Below are 25,960 nucleotides of genomic sequence, written 5' to 3'. Positions count from 1 at the left end.
TCCTGTGAAGGGTCTTGGGAATACAGACCACACAACCAGATGCCAGACATCAAGATAAGTTCCTCCAGGTGAAACAGTTGCCACCAGCTGCTAACCAGGATTTATAGGTCTGCGGAGTCCAAAGGCTCACTTTATTGCCAACCCAGATGTCCGCTGGTACAAGTAGTCTGATGGCTGATGGGGTTTTTTTAAACCACTCTTTTGGCTGAGAATACGATTAGTATCAAAAGAAAGGAACCAGCAAACAAAAACAACAGAGATCAAAACTGAATATTCTACATTATTACAGCAGATATGAGCCCCTGTTGCTTGCCCACAAGGAACCTACCAGCAGCATGAGCTCAGACGTTTGGACTTGTTTACCAAGGATGAGTGTCAATTAGACACAAACTTCTTCAAACCACCTATAAGCCTTTACTGCTCTTATAATCCCACCAGCAAAGGCTTACTTTAACTTCTCCACTTACTGTGCTTTTGGAAAGAAAGAGAAAAAGAAATCAGGTGTTTGAAGGCTGTAAGGAACAGACTGAAGAAAGGGAAACAAGATCAGAGAGACAGAAGTAGGGTGAGGGGGAGGCAACTATCTCTATCAAGTGGGATAACTGATGTGACTCACACAAAAGCAGCTTATATTTCCTCTTGTTCTGCAATGAATATTTCCACTTTGTCTTTTTCAGAGGAGACCAGCCAGAAGCAAATGCACAGCAGCTGAGTAATGCCTCAACCTCCAGAGCATCATGCAAAAAGAGAAAGACATGTAGGCCTCAGAAGAATAAACTAAGTTTCTCTGAGTCTTTGGAGACCTACTGACCGTTCACAGTGTGACGCAGGCAAACCTGTATTAACAGAGAAGATGCTGACTCCAGATTATAGGCTTTCAAGACTTCTTATCTTGCAGCTGTACTACCTGAGAAAATTTGCATAAGAACAAGCTGCCTCTTTCTTAGAAGTCTTTTTCAACCTGTTTTTATGATTTCCACTTAAAACGATAATCCTCTGTTTGTGACACTGCAATCATTTCTACTACAATCAAGTGTTCCATCCAGAAGGAGGATTACTGTCTCGGTTTGGGGAAGTAATATGGACCTCAGAAAGAACAAAGCAGCCAGTTTACAAGCAAATGACCTTGATAATAAAGAAAAAAAGAAAACAAGAGCGTGTATGATCAGATCTGCCTCTTCCAAGAGACATCTGATGCACTTCAGGCTCACAAGAACTGGTATTTCCTCAATATGTTCATACAATGGAGCTGGAAAAATTGGCAATGCCTACCTTCACTGTGCCAACCCAACATACACTCAGATTTTTCCTTAGACAACCTACCAACGTTTTAAATGTGAACACTGGAGACACGTATACAATAAACCTAGCACAGTACACAACGCCATGCATTTAGCACCATGTCTTTTGAGAAGGAGCATCGCCTCACATGGTGCCGAGTGTCAAACAACTGTTCTAAATCATTGCCACTGGCAGCTGCTCTGAAATCCAAAGAACAAACGGTTAAAATAAATGAAAGCAAAAGCCTTTTTCTTTCTCCCCCCAAGAAGATAATTTAGCATGACTTTCCACAGAACAATTTGCATGGGATTACCCACAATACACTGCATTATGGTAATACTCGACAATCTCTGATGCATATTAGACTGGCAGTGTTAAAAATCTGTCAAAGGAAAAATAAACGATACGGGAAAATGATGATGTAAGACAGGACAGTAAACACTCTGCACTTGTGTAATCTGCCAAAATTCACTCCAAAATTGGCCTGGGAAAGAGAATGAGAGAGTATTGCGCACTCGGAACAGCTTTAGGGAACATTCCCAACTCAAGCAGAAAACAATACCTGACTGAGACACGGACGTAATCACAGAGGAGTGGAAAATACAACAGATCCGAATGAGGAGCTGAATAGGAAACACGGAGTGATTTTCTTCATTTCTTTGATTTCCCACTGGGCAGTAACCTGGAGGGAATCTTCCCTCTTGTTCATCCAAAGCAGGTTCGGTTCACTACCCTTCACTACACACGTTCACTCAGTCTGCCTTCTGCTCCTCTCCAAGCCCCTCTGTATCTTCTTCTGATGCTGCTGGTGATCCTTAATGGACTCTGCACAGTCTCTGTGTTCAAAAGTGTTTGTCCCAAAACAATGAGCCCCAGAGCTGTATTAGTCGCAGAATCCAAACTACCAGCACCTCCTGCCCTCAGCCATGGTTGGCTGCTCAGCCCTTCAATACACTTCACCCAGAGAACAGGGACGCTAAGGATTTCTTGCACCGACCTCGTACTTTCCTACATAAAAAAAGCTGCAGGAAAATAGTATCAAATGAACTGATTTTGCCAGTTCCATGCATCATGTTCCTAGTAATTCAAGTAATTGTCTATCACTCCTCAAATCCCTAAGAATCGTGGAATTATAGATTCTTAGCTTAGGTTGGAAGGGTCCTTAAAGATCACAGAGTTCCAACTGTCTGCCATGGGCTGGTTGCCCCCACCAGCTAAGGCTGCCCAGGACACTAAGACACATTCCCCCAGGACACTAAGGGGGAATGAGGCATAGGTTTGGCCAAGAGGTGGGAAAGAGAGAAGTAGCATTTTCCATGTGGGTTTATTCAGTAATTCTCTCACCACTAAGTTGCAGAAAATGGAAGGAAAAAAAACCACAACAACCAACAAACAAGCAAGGGATGAGGCCAAATTATATTGCTGAAGAGGAGTTATAGAGATTAGTGTAGTAATTAATCAAGACAACCATGTCAGCAAGGGTCTGACCTTTATTCCTGCCCTAGTAACAGCTTTGTCCCCGATGACTTTTGGCTTGCATGCTAAAGCGATTTAGATACATCCCTCAATTAATCGCAGGATATCCTCTGGGAGATAGGAGAGCAGTACTGCAAGCTGCCAACAGGGATGCTGAATCAGAGGAGGAGTGACCTAGTGAAGGGCACCTAGTGAAGAACATCAGCAGAGATGGGGAGGTAACCCACAGTTCTCTTTACCTCCTACACTTCACCCCTCACTGCTGGAAGCAAAATTGTTTGAAGCATCTAATTCGAGATCCTGCCATATTTTAAAAGATTAAGATTTCCAAAAAATAAGAAAAATAATAAGAGTGTCTTAAAATAACTTGCGTCTTTTTCTGTAAAGAAGCAACAGCACCACATCAAACTCACTCAGGCAGGATGACAGGCAGCTGCAGAGATCACGGCAGCAGTTGCTTCCCTCTTCTCTCTTTTCTTGTGAGATAAAGACCTTCTATCAGGCAGATGTGCTGCCAATCCCACACTCGTAGAGAGTGTGGAGTCCCTTGCTCAGTGTTTTGGGTCACCTGCAGCTTCTAGAGTAACTAGCAAGCACTACTCTCTGACAAAGAACCTCAAAGCTCTGCAGATGCAGTTGTGCCCCTGAACATATGGGAGGGGAGTACCTTCTATCCTGCCCACTAGGGACAGACAAGTGGAATCTGAGCTCTCTCAGAAAGGCAGTGTACAACTACAGACCTTCAGTAAATAGAAGGACTAAAAAGCTACACATTCAGGAGAGTGGTGAAGCTCAAGATTGGCAAGAGATAGAAACAACACTAGGAGACGTCTGCTTCTATTAGAATAGCTATTATCACAGCAACTGAATACCTGAATCAGTTTTTGTCTCCTAAGAAAAATAACAAACGCATTTGCCCATCAAGTTTGTCCATTATGGCAGTTAGAAGCAGAGACTGTCAGAGCTTTATGCCTGTGAATTAAAGTCCCTGTCAGGATCTTAGCTAGTCAGAGTGAACAGAAGCCTTAAATTAATAGCTTAAGTTACAAAACTCAGAACAGCTAACACACATGTTGAGTACACCCAGCTGGTTGTGAGGTTTTCAGATACTTGTCTGAATGAACCCCAGATCTCCTGCTCAACACAGACAGGGTCTCGTATAAAGTCTGGAATAGATTTTCTAAGGTTTATTTTTAGCAGCTGTTCCACAGTTCTGATACAGAACAGAGACAACCCAGACATGATACTCTGATGGTGAAATGAATCATTCTTTCAGAGCTCTGAAAGCACTAACAGGCCATAAAGGTCCTCAGCCAGACCCGCCTGGGGCCTTTACCCATACCCTCTACCTATTCTAAGAGCCCCACTTCAGCTTAGGGCTCTGCTGTAAAACTGCAGGTCTGTAGCTCCTGTAGCAACGCTTACATGCTTTTACCTGAGCACACCCTATGGTGTGTATATGGTGTACCCTATGGTGAGACTCTGACTCACAGAACTGACTTCCCAGCATCACCTTGTCACTGTGGACCTGCCAAGTGGTTTCTGAGCTGTTTGATCCCACAAACATCACCCTGAATTACTAACGTGTGTTTTCACTTTGGATCTGCTACACTACCATGGACTTGCCTAATAATGTGGACTCGTGGCTGAATCCAAGTACTCTTCAGAAGCCTGGTCTGCTTACCTTGCTTGGAGACAGTGAGACTTGGCCTTGGCTGCCAAACAGAGACTATCTGGTATTATCTCAATTTCTCCTACTGCTAGCACTGACCCTAATTCTTTTCTCAGAAGAGGCACACATACTATTTTTCTCCCATATACCTCAATACAGAGATTACAACATCCTAAACCACAATTAGATTAGGCCACCAGAACTATCTCACACTACAATCCAGATACAAAAATAGATTCCCTTTCCTTAGCTATTGTTGGCAAACACGGGTTCTAGTGAGAGAAGTTATTTCTGGACTTTTACTGGCAAGCCTTCTTTTCAGAGACTAAAAGGAAGAGCTGGTGCTGGTGGAAAAATTGTTAGACATGACTTTGAAGAAATGGCAGTTTCTGCCAAGCTCTTATGTGTGTTTCTCTGTGGGGGGAAAAAGGCTTTATTAGCTTTTCTTTCCAGAGGTCACATCTGTGAGGGTAAGTGAAAGAAAAAGGCACGTATGGAAAGTCCTCCGTCTCAGATTGACAATCAGCTGCACAGTCAGTGCCACAAAAGCCCTTTTGCACTTGTGCCTCTTCTTTCATGAAGGAAAATCCCCATTTTCTTAGAACAAAATGATGGCTGAATGTGAATGCACTGGAGTTTCCCGCTGATTTTGGTACACTGTGTTATCTCCTACTTGGAAACCCTGAGCACTTCTCATCAGGCATTTATATAGATCTGTGCATACACACACATTTACATGATCACAGATGTACAGGGACACATTTCTAAGACTCTAGCATTACAACAAACAACAACCATCCATAAAGACACAATTAAAGTTACACGTTCATCAGACACACTGGTGCACACTTGAACATGCATTGGACTGTCTTCCACACCCACGTGTATCCACATTCATGTTTATATTGTAGTCTTCCACAGTCTGTAGTTTGCACCCACGAATACTAACTGCACAAACCCAGCCCAGCGGAACAAACACTCATTTAATGTGTAATTCAAAAACCATAGGCATGTACTCTCCATGCACTCTGCTGCTGGCTTTCCCCTCTAAACAGGATGCAAATCCTACACAGTCCTATAGGCTGAGTTCTCTCTATACAACAAGTAGCTGAGCTGTGGCACACAAAAGTGCCAACGTGCCATTGCAAGAATTAAAGGTTTTATGAGTCTTTTCTCCACTTCCACAGTCTCCCCCTTCCAGTTAATGTCAAGCGTGTATATATAAATGAGATGTATTTGGGGCTTGTGCCAAGTCTCTGTAACACGGACACAGAAATAATATGGGTAAAACATGATTTGTATTGGGACTGCTCTGGTTGTCTTAAAAAGAAGGTCTTCAGTGACTGATTTGGCCTTTCTGGAAGCTTCTTACTGTTTAAATTGTAGAGTTATGAGACCTCACATTCAGTTCAGCTTATCACAGCTGTACATCCTCATGTGAAATCAGGGGAACTGACTGAGAAGAGTAGGTTACTTGATGAAGCACCTTGGGGATTGAAATGTGTGTTATTAAATGTACATGAAATAAACAAAATTTCACTCCCATTTATTCCAACCAGTCAGAATCTCAAGCAAAGGCAACCTGGCCTTAAGTGGACTGCATTTATATATCTGGAGTGAGCCCAGAAGTGTCAGGTGCTACTCATTCTTATGATGCATGTCAGCATGTAACACACCAGATCTTATCAGTATGAAACCAACACCTCTTTGGGCTGTCCCTCATCTCTGAATGTTTTCACACAGACTCAGAAATCTAAGGTTTTCTCTTCCAGAGAGCATCACTAAAGATTATTCCAAAAAGACACAGAAAATTCTGCTAATATTCCTCCTCCTCTCTACCAATGAATTCACAGAAGACATCATTCATGCTACACCAACTAAGGGCAGACACTAAAACGTTACCTGAATACCCTGAGATCAAATGTCTGTCCAGAAGCAGTGAGTATCAAAAACATGACAAACAATTCACCATTTACACACTGTATCTCTGAATCAAGAGGTTGAAGGTATTTAAATGGAAGCTGACTTGACTTCTGTCTGTTATCTTTTCTGCTTTCTGTCAGCAGCTTCTCTAACACCCACTGCTGTGGCAAACCTTGCTTATCCTGTCTTCCTATGCCACAAAACGTAACCAGATTGGTTTAATTTCTGCAACACCTACGCTGAGAAAGATATTACTAAAAAGCTGTAGAAGAGTCAAGGAACATGTGCTGCGTTCCTTCCAACACCTTGATGAACACTGGATGAACAGAAGTGAAAATACTTTACAAGGAATAAGGCACTTCCCCTCACTTTACAATGCAGTAGGTCACACCAGCTTAGACAGCCTGTACTGACAGCAATTGCCTGCTTTGTTTTGCTTTCCACCACCTTAGCACCCTTTGTGTCAATACATATAAGAACTGAGCTGCGCAGTGTGAGGAGCCCACCTTACCCTTCTGCTCCAATCTCAGCTAGAAGAGGAGATGCGAAACAGCCTTAGAAGACATCCATCTCCTCTGCACGTGGAAGCCCACAGGACAGCAAGGCACACATCCATAGACCCCAGCACTGCGAGTGTGCTGCCTGACATCAGGCTTCATTGCAATCCTATACACCACACTCCACACCTTTAATTAGTTACAAATGCAAAGGAACTGAAGGACAGATTTCCCACCTAGCTTTGCATTTATTAAAAGGTCACCAAGGAAACATGATTTTTTTCCTGTGAACAGACATCAAAAGCTAATGAAACCTGAACTTCATCATTGCTGTGTACCTTTTCTTTTCAGTTTTCATTTAGAAATGAACTTCCTTTCCCCTTCACGAGATAATCCAGGCTCCCACAAGTGCTTTGCAAGAATGGTTTGGCCAAAAGGGTGAGTTATGCATCCCTTCCTTTTTCTCTTTCCACTGACAGCCATGAAACAGTGTCATACGACAGAGGAATGACACACAGCACAACATAATTCTAGCTGTACGTAGAAAATATAGACCTTAAGGTAGCCACATGTGCTATGCATAGATGCACAAAATACAGACATGTATTTAAAGCAATAAATATGCATGTCAGTTGCACACCTTTTGTGTTCTGCCTAAAACCAGAAATAAATGCATGCATACAAACATCTTTGGGCACAACTTCTTCCAAGTGCAGCACACAAACACATCCTCTAGTGTGCATACAGATGTTCCCCTAGCTACTGCATTGAAAAGAACAATTATGCACATCCCATAACTCAGTGGCAGTAACATGCCATTGCCACTTGTGTGCTCGTGTCTGTATTCTAACACATACCCTACCTCTATGCATGCGAGAAGGCTGGGAATCAATAACCACTTACAGCCCTTCAATCCAACACTGTCAACTTTGTTCCCCTCTGTTTATAGTGACAGACAAGAAGAGTGAAGACAGGGGACACATCAGTATGCAGCGTAGGAGAAGTGGACACTATCAGCATAAGCAACAGACAGGAGCTACTGAATTCAGTAGTGGCTGCTCTTGCCTCCTGCAACAAGCAGAGCTGCCGCTGTCCCAGAAATCTGGTTTATTCCCAGGAAATTGATGCAACCAGATAGAAGAAACCAGAGCAATAACCGAGGGCCATTTTCCTAAAACAACATAATTGTACAAAAAAAAAGATTCGGAAAAAAAATTCAATTCTTATTTGTTTCCTAGGTCTGAGCAATGATCTTGTCTACATAACGATGCACAACATGCTCGGTATAACACCAGAACAACTCAATATCATATCCTGCAGAGAAGACAGCATGAAACTAAATATACTTCAGACACAGCAGGCTACCTTTAAAAATTGTCAAGTTGCTTCGTTGACCTTTTAAAGGGAATGAACATACAAATGCATTACATTTAAGAGCAAGTCAATACCTCAATGAATTTCAACCAATCCTGCAGCATGTGGAATAACCAAAAAGCTGTTGGTCTGACACGAGCTCTAGTCATGTACCTCCATCAAAGCTCACAGCCTCACCCACCCAAAATGCTGTCCAAGCATCTCAGAGCTACTCGGTCTCAGCCTACAACATGGCCTTGGTTTTACAGTCCTGAGTTTCTCACTGTATCTATATTCAGAGATCTTCTGCATTATGAACACGTCCCATTACGCCAGGCCTGAATCTCTCCTGGGCAGAGATTGGCATTAATATAAATATAATTATGGTCATTTAATAAATGTATGATGCATGTCACTCTATCTCATTAAATTAACAACAGGAGTGAATTTCGTATTAGTCGTGACAAGGCCCATTTTCAAAGCTGACATTTAATATCACTCCCCAGCATAATCATACATCAGGCTTCACAAATTAAAGGATTTGATGTGAGCGAGGGATGATCAAATACATGAAACCACAGAACCAGTGCTGTAGCTTGCTGCAGATATTCAGCCTATGTAATACATTTACCTACAACTGATGAACCAGCAGAAATTCCAGCCATTTCAGTGCACACGGGGGCTCATGAAAGCATTCCTGATTTAGAAAAACTTCAGCACTTTGACCTCTGGAAGCCCTTCCAATCACCAAAGACAATGGCTTGATCAGAAAAGCGACCTTTCGGTCACTATTTCAGAGCCAGTCTGAGCTGTTTTCAGACTCCATTTACTTCATTCTCCCTCACTAGAAAAGACAAGAGGGCTGCTCGCAAAAGGTCACTGGGAAAATGGTGTCCAGCTGCCTGCTGCAAACTTCCTATGCGCCATCAGACTGCAGGGAACATAAAGCCCATCACATAGCTCATCCAGTGCTTTCATCTTTGGTGGAAAGCAGTAGTATTGGCCACGGTGTTGACTTTAGGTGCCTGTTCACCCAGGTGCAGGACATCTGAAGGTTGTGAGCAAGGTATTGTGTTGCTCAAGCGTGTTTATGCTGCGTTACAGAGCTGTCTCCCTTTTTCCCATCACTGCCAATTGGCGATGCATGCATGCATGCCCTGGGCCATCACAACATGGCTGTACAGCCCATTCTCCCCAACCCAGATGACAAGTCAGATCCAACTCTATTACTTCTCAATGCTGGGAAAAAGAACACAAGACAGACAATAATACAATGGAATTGAAGGCATAATATAACAGAAAAAGAAAGCGGCAGAGGAAATATCTTAACAAGTGCTGGTCCTCCATTGTTTTCACACAGAATTAGCATTTCAAATCAAATAAACTACTTAATTCAATTCTCAGCTCCCTCACAAGCTAACAGCATTTTATATTTATCTCCAAGTCAGAACAAGTCTTTCCACTTGTAGCCTGCTGGCCATCAGCTTTTAAAGGAATACTTCCCACTGAGATGCTAACCGTCCTTCTGATCATGTGGCAAAAACATACACATACTTAAAACCCTACTTAGTAAAAGAAGTCATCTCTACCAGGAATAAGCTACTGCAAAATGGACAGTGTTTCAGGGCTTTTTATTCCCATTGTATGTAGCTGTACTCCTCTCACAGACTCATTTGCAATATCGTTTTCAAACTCATTGAAAATCGCCTTTCTCATTTTGTTTCTGAGTGAATCTCTGATTCAATATTCTTGTGTAAGTTCACCTGCTACTTCCAGCACCCCCAAAGGAAACTTTTCGCAATAGCCAAGAAGAGGTGGCACGCAGTAAGAGATTTGGTTAGGAATACTTTGGGAAAAACTTATTTAATCCAAGGCAGAACTTAATTGTGAAGTACACCAGGCTTCAGGCGGCTCTTCTCAGAAAGAACTCCTTGGGTTTTAGGTTACATTTCTGATCAGACGTCATAAGAAGAATAGCTTTTTCTTTTCCAGTCATTGCATTGAATTCTTTTTTACTGTCTTTAGTAGCAATTGCCATGAATTTTCAGTTACTTTCTTAGCTTCCCACATCTAATTCCTACATTACTTTGGCTGATACCCTTTTTCCCCTTTTTCTTTTGTTCACAGAGAATTAACCTATGCATTTTTCACCTCAGAATATCTTGATCATGATTAGGTAAATGGCCTCTACCACTGTTTACTCGTATCTGTCAGAATCTCTAGTAAACAATTAGTACTGGCAAAAAGGAAACAGACTAAAAGAAGTGAAATCCACCTCTTGACAATCCATCTATTACATAGATTCTTCATCAGTGTTATGATTCACTGTCCTCTATGCTCTAATTATCACCTTCTCTTTACTATTATACCAAGATGGGTTTTAACTAAATGTGTTCTCAATTCTTGATTAAGCTTTTTTTTGGGATATGTAACAGAATCTATTTTAAAAACATTGGTTTTAAAATTTATAATACCTCCGTAATCTTTTTTTTCTTCCTCTTGTGGTCTGCTTTATTTATAATACATCCTCAGTCCTGGACTATTATCCCATATTAAGGGAAAAACATACATGAACACATGTTAATAGAAATGATGCGCTCTGCCCTTATTAAACGTAATTGGGTCATGATCACTGGTGTCTAGGTAACCACCAACTCTCACACCGAAGATTATTTCACCCTTTCCTATCATAGTGTGGTCCAGAATAGAGCTATATTGGATACAACATCTTTTGTACTAGAAAATAATCATCTGTAATGTTCGGAATCTGTAATAGAATTTACTGCTGCCTACACAAAATCTCAGGTACATAACACCTAGACAGAAGTCTCTATGACCACTCTCCTCTATGACCACTGGAAAGCAGTTCGGTTTATCCATCATTTACACAACCATTACCTTTCCATCTTTTCTTCCTTCTCTCAATTTCAGCTCTAAAAAGTTGTTAGATAATAACAATAATACATCTTTCCTTTTCACCAAGAACCGTACGTATCCCATGACACACAACTGCACTCATTTCCACATGCATCATCTAAGCTCCTCTTGGTATCATATTTGTTTGCTTTAAGAAGAAAGTGTGACGCCAAATCACACTTACACTTGTTTATTCCTTTGTCCATTTTTCTAAGTGGAACTCGCTTATGATAATTACTTGGTTGAAAATATTTTAACGATTCCTTGTCTCACTTCAGCAGCTATTCATCAAAGATTAATATTCTATACTCCAGAAGCTGCCTGTCTTGAGTGTCTGAGAGTAAAAGAAATACTGCAAAACATCAGCACTTGGATGTCTCCAAATTCTCCTTCTCTCACAACTATGAGTAGCCAACAACTTCTTTGATCTCTACTGTCTTCAGCTCGTTCACCTCTCATCTGTCCCCACTTATAGTATGTATGTGAATCACTTTTTAATTGTCCCTAATGTCTGCATTTCCATAGGCTGTGTGCTGTAATTTCTCTTTTCTGACCATGCATCTTCACTTGCAGATAGCCACCATCTGGCATCACATGCATCAAAAATTTCTTCCTTGGACAAAAATTAGAATATAGCAGGTTTCTCTTTGTCATCCATATGTGGTATACAACAGAGCCTCTTACCTAAAGATAAGCCATGAAGCTCCAGAAATATCATGTCTAAACATATTGCCTTCTCTGCCTCATAGATTACCCAGCACAAGCAACCTCTTTCATCTGTAAGTTTATCACATTCAGAAACACATATTTCTCCTCCGTTATTCAGAATTAAAGTGTTTGCAATTCAGTTTGGTTTAATTTACTTTGGAAATGAGTTAAGCCAAATTTAATTAAGGCCACCTTAATTCTGCTTCAGAGTGTTGACATGTGGCTTAATGTGGTTTAGCACAGGACTTTCCACTTGCTCCTTTAGCTAATTCAGAGGTACTTACCTGCACATTCTCATACAAACTATTATAGAATTCAGCCTGTTTTAATTAATTATCAAAACAGAAAGGTAACTTGGTTGCATTGTAAGTATTTTTAAGAGAAGAACCTGCAAGTTACTAAATCTCTCTTTAAACCAACAGAGAAAAAACTAGAGTACATCTGAAAATAGCAGGCAGACGAATTCAAATTCGTACAAGGAAATAATATTTAGCACTTTCTGATCCCTGGAACAAAATATCAGGGGACCAGATGGATTTCCAATCATGTGATGCTCTCAAATCCAGTCTGAATTCTTTCTTCTATGAAAAATCTTACACAAACACGAGGGTTTGGTACAAAGCTGCCTATGTAGTATAGGAGGTCAAAACCAGAAGAGCTGATGGTTCTTTCTGGGACCATAAGCTGAAATAAGTGTTGTGGAAGAAGGGAAAGAGGAAAGACAATGCTATCAGTACAGGAGCTTAGCACATATGAAAAAAAAATATAAATCTCAATTGGGAACATAAAAAAGGAAAGACCAAAGAGACAAGAACTGGATGAGAAAAAAAAAGAAGAAGAAAGGATGCACCTACAGATTTCAAAGTTGGCAAGAATGAATAGAGTTAGTTTGATTTCTTTTTGACAAGACCAAGGGACCTACGATTGGATCATCCATGAATAAAGACAACAGTGGATGTGGCAGAGAACAGCAGATTAAAGAACCTGGGAGCTACAGCAGCTGTGAGAAGTACAGTGCAGAAATCAGTGGAGGGACAGAATGGAGGAGGAAGTGAGATTAAATTTCAATATATAGTTTACATTCAATATTGGACAGCATATCCAATACCACTAATATCACTAGTATGAACTAGTGGAGTTCACTGCTGCAGGAAATCCCGTGTGGGAAAATATTACGAAAGGGGACAGAAAAGTGCCATAATTATCAACAGAGAAAGTTGCTCATTATCATTACCACACCCTCGAAATAATCAGGCCTCATGCTGCAGCATATGAAGCAGAAAGGAGGCAGGTCAGGTGGGCCGGTAGGATTATTTCTTCTTTTCCATGTCTTAGTGTAATTGAATCAGTTGCACTACAGCCTGGTTTTGTTCTCTTAGGAGCCACGAGGAACCAAACACTGTATGAGACAGGATACCTGATCATATGGACCAATGGTCTGATCCAGCATGGCAAATGTTATGATGCTAAGAGGGGTAAAAATCAATCTTCGCAGAAAATCCTGTGTATAAAAGACTTTGAAATTTAGATGCTTCTAAAATCCATGCAGAGTAAAAGACAAACGTGGCTCCTCTAGCCTGTGCTTTTGCAACCTCCCATTCTTATTTGCCATGCCTGAGGAGTTCATGATTAGACTATGAGCTTCATCAAAGGGCAATTTTCAGCTGCCAAATAGATTTGTACAATAAATCCACATGGGACCAGATTAACAAGCAAGAGAGACATCAGAAATCAAAAACCTAGCCGCTGTAATTCCACTGAAAACTTGAAAGGATGATGTGCAATGATATTTAGACTTTTAAAGAGACACTGCCAGAATACTACAGCTAGTTTTCATTAGGAATTTTGCTTTTCTGTCTCACATCCTTCCCAAGAGTTCTTTTCATTAGCAGACTTAAATCCCACTTATATTCAAGGCTGCACCGTTCAGAACTGTTCAGTGGGCTTCAGAAAGAGTAACATTTCATCCAAAGTGCAGCATCTTTTCCATGCAACCATAAATTAATTAATTGCAAATGATTTTTTTGATTCTAACATCTAAGTTGTCTGGGTTTGCAATGTCAGCACCTGGGAATCTTCGATCTAATCCCATCCACAACTCCCAGAAAATGGGTATGACTGAATACTTGCATTTCTGATTCCATGTAGTCTGGCTTTTTATTTCCTAGGGAAATAAAAAAAAAAGCTTCTAGGGAAGCAGCTCGATAACTCTTTCCAATCTGTACCTACTACCACCTTTCTTCCCAAGAGTATGGGAAGACTGGGCTGCAACCAAGCATCTAGAAAGGTTTAGAAGTAGTTGAGGGAGAAAACAAACAAACAAAACAGGTATCAGCTGTTTATGGTATATTGGAAGGGGAAAAAAGAGAAATATCAGCATTCAGAAATGTACAGAATCAAGGTAACATCTGTTTTCCTTTCCTGGGTCCCACAGAATCTGCTGTGTTCCTTGGTTTAACAAATAAACCAGCTGCTAACTAGGAGATGCTCACATCATTTGCAAGTAAAAGGAAAGAAACGCAGGGATTTGTTGGAACAAGCCCTTTAAGACTAAGCCCCAAACAGAAGTGGTAAACATCAGAGCTACAGCAACTGATCGATTATATACATTAGTGGAAAAGAGTTGAGAGAAAGAGGGGAGCACATGATGGCTCTGCTTTGCTGTTCCAAATACATCCATGTCTAGTGTACCTCCACAGAACTAGATGCTTCCAACTCTGCAAAGTCAGATCTACAATGACCTCATCCCATCATTACTTTCTGTTGTGCTGAAGAAAAAAAAAAAAAACAAAACCTAAAAAACACCACTAACAACAAAACACAAAGCAATTACAAACCACAACAAGGGAGGGAACCTGTTCTCCAGTTACACTGACAGACAGCCCTCGATAATCTATCAACAACAGAGACAAAGGAACTGATTTAAGATGCTATTACTTCCAAAGGGCTCAGATTGTACTACTCTGTTTATTTAGGAGTTGGAGAAGTCGAGATCCTATTTGATCAGCTTTGAAATTGGTTCCAAAAGGCTGAGAAGTCAGCTGATTTTTCATTTCTCTGTAGTTCAAGGCCATATACATTTCTCCTTTTGTTTATATCAACAAAATCCGAGTTAGGATATAACACTCATTTTTTCTGCCAAGTCCGTGGAGAGTTCTCATCCAAGACTTTGCTCATCTGACTCAATCCAGCCTAAGAGGACCAGAAAATACAGGTTTGTGGCTGCAAGCCACAAGCCCTGGTGCTGTGCTTGCAGACTAATCATTATGTTGCTCTGGCCATCCAAGGAAGATGAATGCTCACCGTCTCCTGGTTGGTTTGCTCTTTCCCATGTGCCTTTGCTCATTTCCTAAATGCCATTAACCTTTATATCGTTGCATTAAGTGAAATCATCAAGACTAAAAGGTACCATTAGAATATCTTGAAAACTGAATCACAATTTACTGAAAAGGATTGGTGGGCACAAAAGGAGCATGAAAATACGGAAAACAGGATGCAAACGTTTGCAATGGGCAACAACTAAAGAAAACACAATGAGCTGAAAACCTTAATTTAATCCTTCACTCCTTAGATTACTACAAGATAACTATTTGTTTTTCTCTTATAGTTCTCTTACAATTACAGCTGCTTCCAATTTGAATCACTTTGGACCAGAACTGGAAGCAGAACTATTTAGAAAAAAAAAAACAAAAAAACATTCTTCTATATTTCTTAGCATCTGCTTTTGAATGACGTGCCCAGGCCTCAGAGGGTTCACTAGATGCACGTTTTAGAGATGATTTTTTGGATAGAAACTTCTGGATGCTTGTGAAACTTACTCATACTTAGGAAAAGTGTAAAACGTGGGAGACAATGGAAACCAGAAATAGGAAAAGCCTCAGATTTCAAAGATGATGTAAACAATTTACTGGAATGCTCATCAGAAAGCCCAGAATAAACTCCATCTCTTTTCATTTCCCTTCTGCAAGTACTTATCAAATACGCTCTGTGGCAAGAACATTGCTGCAACCATTTCTGTTGGTGCCTGAATACTGGCATGAGTCCAAATTAAAATTATTTGCAAGTTTGTGCACTAGGCATCCAATTACAAGAATGATATACAAGAATATCATTGCTTCTGTATGCCAGTAAGACAACGTTATGCGACTGCAAACTCCCTCAAAACAACCCAATTTCTGACTATCGACTGTAATAAACTGCTTATGAATAAGGCATACATAAAAATTCCACAGAAATATAATATGTGATACGCAATAATAAGGAAGATAAAGAAAATCTTTCATTGCCTATAGATAACTATAAAGAAACAGAACTGCAATTTCAGGGACAAATGATGTATTAGTAACAATTTGGTTATTTTGGACAGAAATGGGTCAAACCAGAGCAGTCCACCTCTGAAAGAGTAGCAAGAGGAAAGGCTTTCATCTTGGCATACTGCTTTATTTCTGCCACACTTTCACGGCAATTCACTGGTTCATTACTTGTATAAAATAATTCAGTAAATGCTAGCCAGGTTACAGGGGATGGATAATGGCAGCTCTTCCCATTTATTAGACTCTCATCTCTGCAGTTACTGTATAAGGGGCCAGGATGCAGAGCTTTTCATCCAGTTCTGCTACCTGTTTATCAGCAGCTCCGTCCTTTTATCCCTCAGCATTTAAGTACTTCCATCTCCGAAATACAAACTATTGGCTCTTATCTAACAAGAAAGTTATCTTGGTTTTATGCCAGTATAGCATAGGAAAAACAAAAAGATGCAATTTATTAACCTTCTAAACAGAACGAGACAGACTTCAGCAAGATGGCACATGATTTGTGGAACACACGTTACATGACTAATGTCACATCCTCGCTCACACGAAGATGGCTCACAGAACCTTCAGGGACATTCACTCTCACAATTTATCTGGGGTGAGTTTTGTAGAGATGGGGGCTTCTAATTGTTAGACAGGCCATGACTTTTGACAGTTACTCTGGCCAGGCTCCACCTGCCAATTGCTGCCGTTACATCAGGCACAATTTTACCTCTAATTTCTCCTACTGTAAATGACTGGAGAGAATGCAAGCAAAATCAAATCAAACCAACCAACCAACCAACAAAACAACATCAGTTTTTCCTCACCTCTAGCTTGCTTTACCAGTTCAGTGAATTGAGTAGTTGGACTCAAAAGAAGAAAAACTTTTCCAACATGAAGATGGGTTCTATGGAAGAGCGTTCCTGAAATTCCCCAAATCCTCCTTTCAAAGGTGTTTTGAACAACTATCAACAATTTCTTATGAACGTATGGCCACTCTGCTCGGTGCTGCTCTCCCTGATTCCATCATCTCTGCAAATGGATGGCTCTTCCCTCTCATCAAGTCGGATAATAAAAGTTGGGGCATTCAATTCCCCTCATTCAGAAGCTGTCACGGGTTACTTAGATTTACCTATGCCCGTGACAGGGGAAGCCACCCCACGCCCCCCCCCCGGGGCCTGGAAAGGAGGGGGAAAAGGGGAGTGGGATAAAACAGCGACAATCTAAGGAGGAAAAGCTTATTTTACTAAATATGATATCGAAATACAAGATAACACAATATAATATAATTAAGGCTAACAAAATCGAACGAAACAGAGAGAGAGAGAGTCTCCGAAAACCGAGAGGCCTACTGTGAACTCTAGGCGACACGGCTGGAATGCTTCCCACTCTCCGAGAAGTTCGAGAGAAGAAGGAGGGCACTCCAGCCTGGGAACGAGATTATACAGCGTCCTGGTCCCGTGACTTATTGTTACTCCTGTTGTTCTCTGGGATATGTAGTCTTCTTCTGTGGACTGCACATTCAACAGAAGTATCCATACTTGACATGATGTTATGATGTGGAATACTGATAGCAAAATTACAAAATTACAAAACCATGACAGAAGCATTAGACTGGACAGAATTAATTTTTTCTCTTGACTCTCCCAAAGACTTTCTTCAAAAAGGGATCCACGTCACCAGTAAAATCTCCTTCAAAGGGTACTGTCAAAATATCTGGAATAATTTAAAAACTCATTTGTTACTCCTTGTTGCGTGTATCCCTTTGAAGCAAGAAGCTGAAGTCTATTTACATCAGTACTTCATCTCCTCTACCAGGCACAACATGTCAAGGAAAATGCCTTTCCAACACCACATGTACTGAGAGAGCACGGAGCTGAGTTTTGAGATTTGCCATGTTTCTACTATATCTGTTTTGGAACGCAAATGTATACATGGCTCAAAATACATCAAACTCGTAGGATGGTGAATACAGTTAGTAATCTGAACATCCCAGTGCAGTACGTTACTACAGGCATCTTAACTAGTCAGCCAAGAATCAAGAAGAATAAAGTGTAGTACAACAGGATATGGTAAAACAAAGAGCTATGCCAGTTTAAAAATGAATCACACTGAAGAAACTTAGGAGAATATCCATATGCGTCAGTGCAGATTTGATTCTTTTGGGCCAATATTTGCTCCCGATTGTACTGAATAGAGCTTTCTATGGCACAGCCTTATATTCAGTATTCTGCAAACCAAATAAGACAAGATGGCTCAACAAAATCCTGCAAAAGGAGGACAGTAATACAAACCTGGAGGGCAATAGGTCCAGTGAGGGAGTTAATACAGACTGCATTCACACTGGGAGAGAAATGATAGGCAGTTTCTGATTACTTTTTGATTGTGAGATTGTAAACTGGTAGAAGTAGGAAGGAGCATTCCTTGTTGAAATGGACTGCTTTGTTTTAGGCAGCTTTCAAATGGAGACACTGCTGTTCTAAGACTCAATTGGACAATCCAGACAAAATCAAAGAGAGTCTGGATTTTTTTTCCCCTTCTTTTCTTCTTCTTTATGTTGAATAAAACCTTAGATAAGATCAATAGTTTCTTTAGTTTTATGTTTCTCTTCCTTAAGGGTAGATGGCTTATTGCATTTCCATTGATCACACAGACAGGGAGATTCAACAGAGACAAGTCATCTTTTCTTTTGCTCTCATTTCTGCCCTCCCCCCATACCCATTTGAAATCAAATGACTTTTAATCGAGGCTGGGGTCACAACTGTTTCTCATTTACATATCACTAGTAACAAATTCATGCCTTATTTTTCACTCACTAAACTGCTTTAGAAATGAAAGTCACATTTCTATACATGATATGCCACACACCGTGCAATCGAAAAACTTTAGGAACTTCTTTTCTGGGCCTCTCTATCAGACAGGTTACCTCAGCCCTCCTACAACATTGCTCTGTGGTGAGAGGGGGCTTACCTGACAGCCCTGTGTATTTAATATTTAAGCTTCTTACAGTCTCTACAAAGCCTTCCTCTGTTTTTTCCTAAATCCTTTGCAAACTCCCTATCAGATATGTGCAACTTCAAGCACAAGAAGTTTGTATCTCAGTTTACAGTCAGCAAAGCAGCTACATTCACCATTATTTTCACCATTTTCAAGAAGGAAGAAAGTCAAAGATCAGGATCCAGAACTGCTACCAACACCATTAGAAGCCTGACCACCAGCTTACTGAGTGGTGGTGCACTTGGGAGAACGTTGCATAAAACATTTTAGATCTGCTGGCACAACTTATGCAAACTTGGGTTGAAAATACTGAAGGAAGTAGAGAACAAATCATTAGACACTGATATAACCTGATGTCCAACTGCTTTTAGATGTTACTCAGATTATCTAGGAAATGAGTTAAATTCTCCATGGAGATCACTAGGAGTTTTGCCACTGACATTAGTCAAGGTAGAATTTCTCCCCACTGTCTGAAGGAAATTTAAAACCCCACCACAACCTGTGGTACCTATTGCACCCCATCAGCACTTCTCAGAGTAGGGAGCACTAGGTGTAATGCTCAGGGCAGTTATATTCTCTTTCTTTAAACCATCTTCAGATATTTCTTCTGCCTTTTCTATCTAAGAAATGATGTGAGTATAGTAGAGCACTGTTAAAACAGTAGCTGAGTACTTGCTGGCCACATTCTATGGAATGTAAAAGGATTAACATAGAACTTGCAAAGAATAATTTGAACGTCTTATTAATTGTTATTTGTAACAATGGCTTTTTCCTTAAGGGTCTTTTCGGATCCTTAACCACATATTAATGCTGTATAGATAAGGATTGCTCCCTAGTGGGAGAAATAAGGTGGAGCACAGAATCCCTTCCATGGAAAGCAACAGGTTTGGGAAAGGAACAAAAAGAATTCACCAACTGAGCAAGTGGAGAATTATGTACAGCTAAATACAATTACCAGAGCTCAAACCATGTACTTAAAAAGTGCCAAGAGGCTCCTGTCTCTGATGCACTCAGCACAAGTACAGCCCTTCCCACAGTATCTGGAACATCATTTGGTAAGAAATTTAGCTCCATTTAGTTCACAGTTAAAGCTGTGGCTTCAGCTCATAGATGAGCTACCTTTGGCTGTCAGTAACAAACTCCAAGTGCAGAATTCTCAGTGCAGGCTCTTAAGTTTAGCCAAGCAAATGCCCAGATAGACTGCAACAGGAAGTGTACGACTCCTAATATTCATGTTAATTACCTCAGATCTACTGTGAATACCATTATAAAGACACAGTCTGTATCATCTCAAAAACACTCCTTCATTCAGCTCAATATTTTTGGCATTAGACTGGAATTTCTTTTTATTTCACTGTCAAATGAAACCTCGTAGCAAGGAACCTACTTCCCTGGCATGGAAGATTAAAAGTGAAGGATCGTGGAAGGATTTAACTGAGAAGAAACTCAGTAGAATGGCTACACTTATATTATAGAAGGAAGCTGGCAATACCAAACAGCATAAAAACAGCACTCTCTATTCTCCCAAGCTCATTAGACACACATTAGAAGGAGTGTGCCATGTAGTTCTTTGGAAGAGGTACTTACTTTGTAGAGACCATGGCTGCAGCCGCAGTACGTGCTCTCCATGGTGTAGCTCCTCAGCACACCCATTTCTTGCCATACCACCACCCGGGCTGTTGACTCGCGGGACTTTTCTACAAGGAAGCTGCAGCTGTTCATGACAAATGCAGGGGCCACTTTGTCCAGGATTTTAGGAAGAGTCTATAAGAAAGTATCAGCAATGAGAAAATGAATCAAACAGATGTACATGCATTTATATCACAAATACATCTACAAGAGGCCTATGCTGTTTAAAGCGCGTATCACCAAAGCTACCTGTAGAAACTGTCACTGTGATAGTTCCAGTTAGTGCCAAACTGGACTCATCTTCATCCCAAGTGAAATCTTCATATTCTAATGTTTTGTTGTGTTTGTTTGTTTTTTTGTCCCCAGTCACAGACAAAAATGCTGTAAGTACATTTGGTACATCCCATCCAAAATGATGTCTTTGCACATCCTATAGTTCTGGACTGCTGAAGTCACTTATGAAGCTTTATTTTTTAAGCTGCTTCAACATTAACTACATTTTCCTGTTCTGCCTAGAGGGCTGCAGTCATAGCTCAGCACACAATGTTTCCATTCTTTCCTTTCCAGCTCCTCCTCACAATTTGACAAGGGATTCAGCTATAGGAGGAATTTTGTTTGAACACAGCACACAGCAAAGAAGGGGAATGCATAATCCCACTGAAGGTCACAGATAATTATAGGAAAATAGAGCTTAGCATTTAACTATCTTGCATTGTGAAATAAACCAAACTATTCTCATCTGGGATCAAATGGTACATTGAATGCACTCTGTATAGAAAGCGGCAATAAAGAGTAAATATGAAAATTCAGTAAAATTACCTCTTAGCTCTGAGTGATTTTCTTATTCTAGAAATCATTTTTCTCAACAGCAGCCTATAAACACTGCTAATACACAGCGCTATCAAATATTTCTATCAGTGTGGATGCAACACTTCTTCATGCTAACTGTAAAAGTATATACTAGATACCTTAACACTAGGTGTACTCGGTGTAGAAATTGGGCATTTACATACAAAAGCACATATGTGCATATAAACCTTTGTGCTTGCATCCCAGTACATGCCCAAAGACCATCCAGTGAAGAGCTTGTAAAATAAGAACGTTCATTATTTCTTTGATGACAGCTTTCTTAAACTTCTGAATGGAATGGAATCATACAGAAGGAGTTTCTGCTCATTGCTAATGGCATTGACCCTCAAATTTCATTCAGTTTGGGCAGTGAAAGCCAACCAGCTAATTTCACTTTCCAATAACAATCAGTGAAACTGATTGATTCTAAGCAATTCTAGTTCCACTCTGTTGAGCTTTACATCACAGTTCTGTACAGGACTGCTTGGTTTCATCAAAATTGAGAAAATAACATTTAATAGCTGGTCTTCTCTTAAAGGATGACTGACGCAGAAGATAAAATCTTTGGCCTAAACTGTTCTGCAATATCCACTGCAAACATCATAATCATACATACCTCTGTAATAAGAAAGTAAATGTTATTTTCAGCATATCCAATCTATAGCTATGAATGGACCCTACCAGTTCTGTAAGGTACAGACATAAAGATCTATAAGGTCCATTCATCAGCAGAAAAAAACCTTGTGAACAGATAACTGGAACAAAGTGAGAGATTACATTTCAAACCTGAGACCAGCATGAGCCTAACTCTTAAGTCAAGATCTACAGTGTGCTATTAAGAACTACAGCATTCCTTTTCCTGGGAGAATACCGAACAGAGGAATCTTTAAAATTGATTACTTGCTCTGAACTAAACATCCACTGCTTCTGAATTGCCCTCAAAGTACAATTTGCTGCAAAATATTATGATTCCGAGCAACACATCCAGGTTTTCCTGGAGCTGGGTTAAAAATAAAGCACAGTCACCCAAACAATTATAATCCTGAACACAATCATGAGATCCAGCTAAACTGTGTGTGAAGGTTCAGATAGTTTTCATTCTGTCCTTATCTGAAACAGCACACAGATTTTTGTAAATATATGCTATGAAGTACCATAATCAGATCTCTAATCCAGTTTAGTTTTTAAAACAATTGAAATTATATGCATAATCAGTCTTCTATATTTGATTAAATAAAAACGCTGGCAGGTAACAGTAATGTCTCTGTAGTCAGGACTCATTTAGAAGCATTATCAAATCTGAATTTAATATTCCTTTCATTTTACCAGCTTTCACTGGATTTCACACTAATAGTTCTTTCCCCTCTGCTTTTCTCATTAATTACCTTTCAATTGTATTTCTGGGAGGGTGAAAACGCATCTTTTCAAAGGATTCTTTTATGACAACACATTACTTTAACCATGCTCCCTGTCTCTCATACAGCTGGATTTAGCATGCACAAAAACGGGGGTGCTGCCCATGTCCATAAACCTCCGTTCCCATTTGGTCAGAATGGAATTAGGATTCTTTACTGAGGTCCCTTCAGAGATTACTGTCAAAGGGGCCTGGAATGGTGATTAAAAGGAGAAATCCTGAAGTTGGGTTTTCCAATGTCAATGCTACGCATGTCATCTGAGGCCAAGTATTAGGAAGTAACAATGCCTCTTTCTCCCACGAATCAAGGGCTACAGCAAAGGCTGTTCAAAAATCACAATTTTCTTGAGGTATTTTGCTCATGTTTTTGGGAAGTAAATACATGGAGAGCAGGATCGTCCCCAATTACTCATGGGAGGAAGGAGAGAAACTTCCCATATTTTGCAATCACAAAGCCTTTCATCTAGGCCACTGCAGATTCTTGGACACCCTTGGAGGCTTGCTCTTGGTTTCTTCATTGCAGATTCAAGACAGGCACCAGATGCTGAAAGCAGCATTTGAATTCTGTTTGTGTAACAGTGAACTATCCTCAGCCTTTTCAAGCCCACTGATTTCAAATACAACAAGCGATGTTCTGACTGTAAGCACCCTTCCTGCTTTTCCTTGTGAAACAAGTGTTTCCACGGGGACTTCTCGTGAGTTGAGGGTGAGAGAAGCACATGTATACTTGGAACTTATAAAACACAAAAATACAACATTTCTATTAGTCAGCGGCAGTGACAACAAAACAGCATCTTAATGAAATGAATTAGAGATCCACCTATTGACAATATTCTCGCAGATATCTGGTGCATGAAGATAGTAGGAATCATTTAAACTTTTCTGGATCTCTACTCCTCTGCTGCAAGACAAGTTTGCACCTACCAACAGAACTTGTGATCTGACCTCATCTTAAAGAGGGATGTAGGTGCACATATATGCCAACAACTGTAGAAAGGAACAAAGCAGACCTACCCTGTAGCCAACATCTTCTGTGATAACTGCTGTGTCGACCACGCAACCTGCTTGCCACAAGGTCTCTTTGATACTGCAACCATAGAGGAACACATTCTTTTTCTGGGAGTGTCCATGGTAGTCACAGAACACCTAGGGAGGAAAGAAAGGCAAAATCTGTAATACTGAAGTAAGCTTTGTGGTTCTTCACAACAGACACTATAAATACTAGAGGATTGTATGTGAGGAATTACACCTTTGTCAGTGCTCTTCAGACAAACTCAGAGCAGAGCTCTGGGCCAAGCCTATAATCAGTGTCAAACTTTGTTAGTCAGTCGTACCTCGTTTTACCTATTGGAACTGACATGATCTCATGAATCCAGTGTCAACACCGGTGCATTTCTGTCCACAGCAGAAATAAACATGACATCTGTGCAAGATTCCATGCCAACCGAGGAACCTGAGAGTTCATGGTAACTTATGATACAACGGAGCAATTTGTTGGGCTCCTCTGACTTCTCAACTCTAGCATTAGCCTCAGGAGATTTTAAAACTGCACCTTTTGCCAGCAATTAATCACCTTGGCTTCTTTAAACACAAAAACTGTGCTACACAATGTTTAGGAAAATGTAATTGTGCAGTTGTGTAAAAATGTATTGTATGTGGTCAGATACTTACATGAATTCCTGGACATAAAGCACGGGACATTATCTTTGTCAGACAAATAATCTGATTCCACACAACGTAATGTATCTATTTAATCCATCTCTCATGTCAGCCATCATATAAACTAGGTACAAGGTACATTCCAGGTTTTAATGGAAGTTTTGATTGCCTTCATAGGCACATATCAACTTTGATAAAAATGAAAATCACGATTTAATGACCCAAGAGGAAAATATTGACCCAAGTGTTAAATAATAATCAATCTCATTGCCCTCCGGAATATGAAGTCAATATAGACACTGCTGTTACATATATTCTCCATGTCTTTATCAGAAACATTCAGAAATCCAGCAGTGAAAAGACAAGGATTTCTAAAGAGAAGAAATTGGTTTGTTTTAAGGCAATATTCATTGCCGATTAGAAAGGAACATCGTGATATCATTTAAATAGTTTTCTGAGGCATCTATCAGAGACAAAGGGACAGGTGTCATAAGGTAGGGAAGCACTGTGGATCAATTAAAAAGATGAGGAAGAAAGATACATATTCTTATATAAACATAGACAGGAGGAGAGAAACAGATGGAATAGATCAACTTCTTCCACCAACTGTTAAGGCAAGTTTTACCCTAGTATGCTTGTTTAGTAGTTATACAGTAACTCAGTTTAGCTGCAGCCAGTCAGGAAGTTTAATTACCTAAGGAACTGAGCATTTAAATTCCTCCAGCTGCTCTGACAAGCTGCACGTTGATTGGAGATGCTAAGACACTCACACGCAGATTCATCCCACAAGTCCTAGTTAACAGGACTGCTATAGCCACAGAACATCCTGAGTTGGACAGGACCTGTAAAAGGATCACCCAGTCCAACACATGGGGCTTATGCAGTCCTACACTTCAAGCAACTGCCTGAAAAACAGGGAATTATCCCATAAAGCCCCCTTCTAAACAGCTGCATTTATTGGTTCTTTTAATGACAGGCATTTTTCCAGTTAGCGTTCCATCTATGCTTCCAGCAATACAGTCATAGATTAGTTTAACCACAGGTACCAACTAGAATTTACTCCTATGAATATCAAAGAAGGTTTTATAGCTGTGGTTCTATTTTGAGGCAGAGATCCCAGCTCAACCAGGTATCAATTACCTGCCAATTTACAGAATTACTAACATGCAAGATGCATATATTATTACCTAAAAGATTACTTATCAGAAACCACACAGGGATGATCAGCTGCTCAGATAGCTGTGCTGCCTGATAAGCAGGAGGTCCATAATTCTGCATCTCAAGAGTGAAT

The 25,960-nt window shown here is 40.3% G+C and overlaps 1 protein-coding gene across 1 annotated transcript in view; it reads right to left on the bottom strand.

Annotated features, from left to right (window-relative positions):
• Positions 1-20,636: 20,636 nt before the first annotated feature.
• Positions 20,637-25,960, bottom strand: part of LOC146755841 (cytosolic carboxypeptidase 4-like) — a 49,898-nt gene continuing 44,574 nt past the window's right edge. Inside the window, exons 3-4 of the mRNA XM_085525285.1 lie at positions 24,025-24,156; positions 20,637-20,882 (exon numbers count right to left, since the gene is read on the bottom strand). Coding sequence (XP_085381411.1) covers positions 20,652-20,882; positions 24,025-24,156 — 363 coding nt within the window. The 3' untranslated portion in view covers positions 20,637-20,651. The remainder of the gene's footprint in view (positions 20,883-24,024; positions 24,157-25,960) is intronic.

The sequence above is a fragment of the Coturnix japonica genome, chromosome 30 (assembly GCF_054131305.1).
Source record: "Coturnix japonica strain WE chromosome 30, WE-NBRP24, whole genome shotgun sequence".
Classification (NCBI taxonomy): Eukaryota; Metazoa; Chordata; class Aves; order Galliformes; family Phasianidae; genus Coturnix; species Coturnix japonica.
Note: the sequence above shows the minus strand (reverse complement) of the source record. Positions and strands in the feature narration are given on the sequence as shown.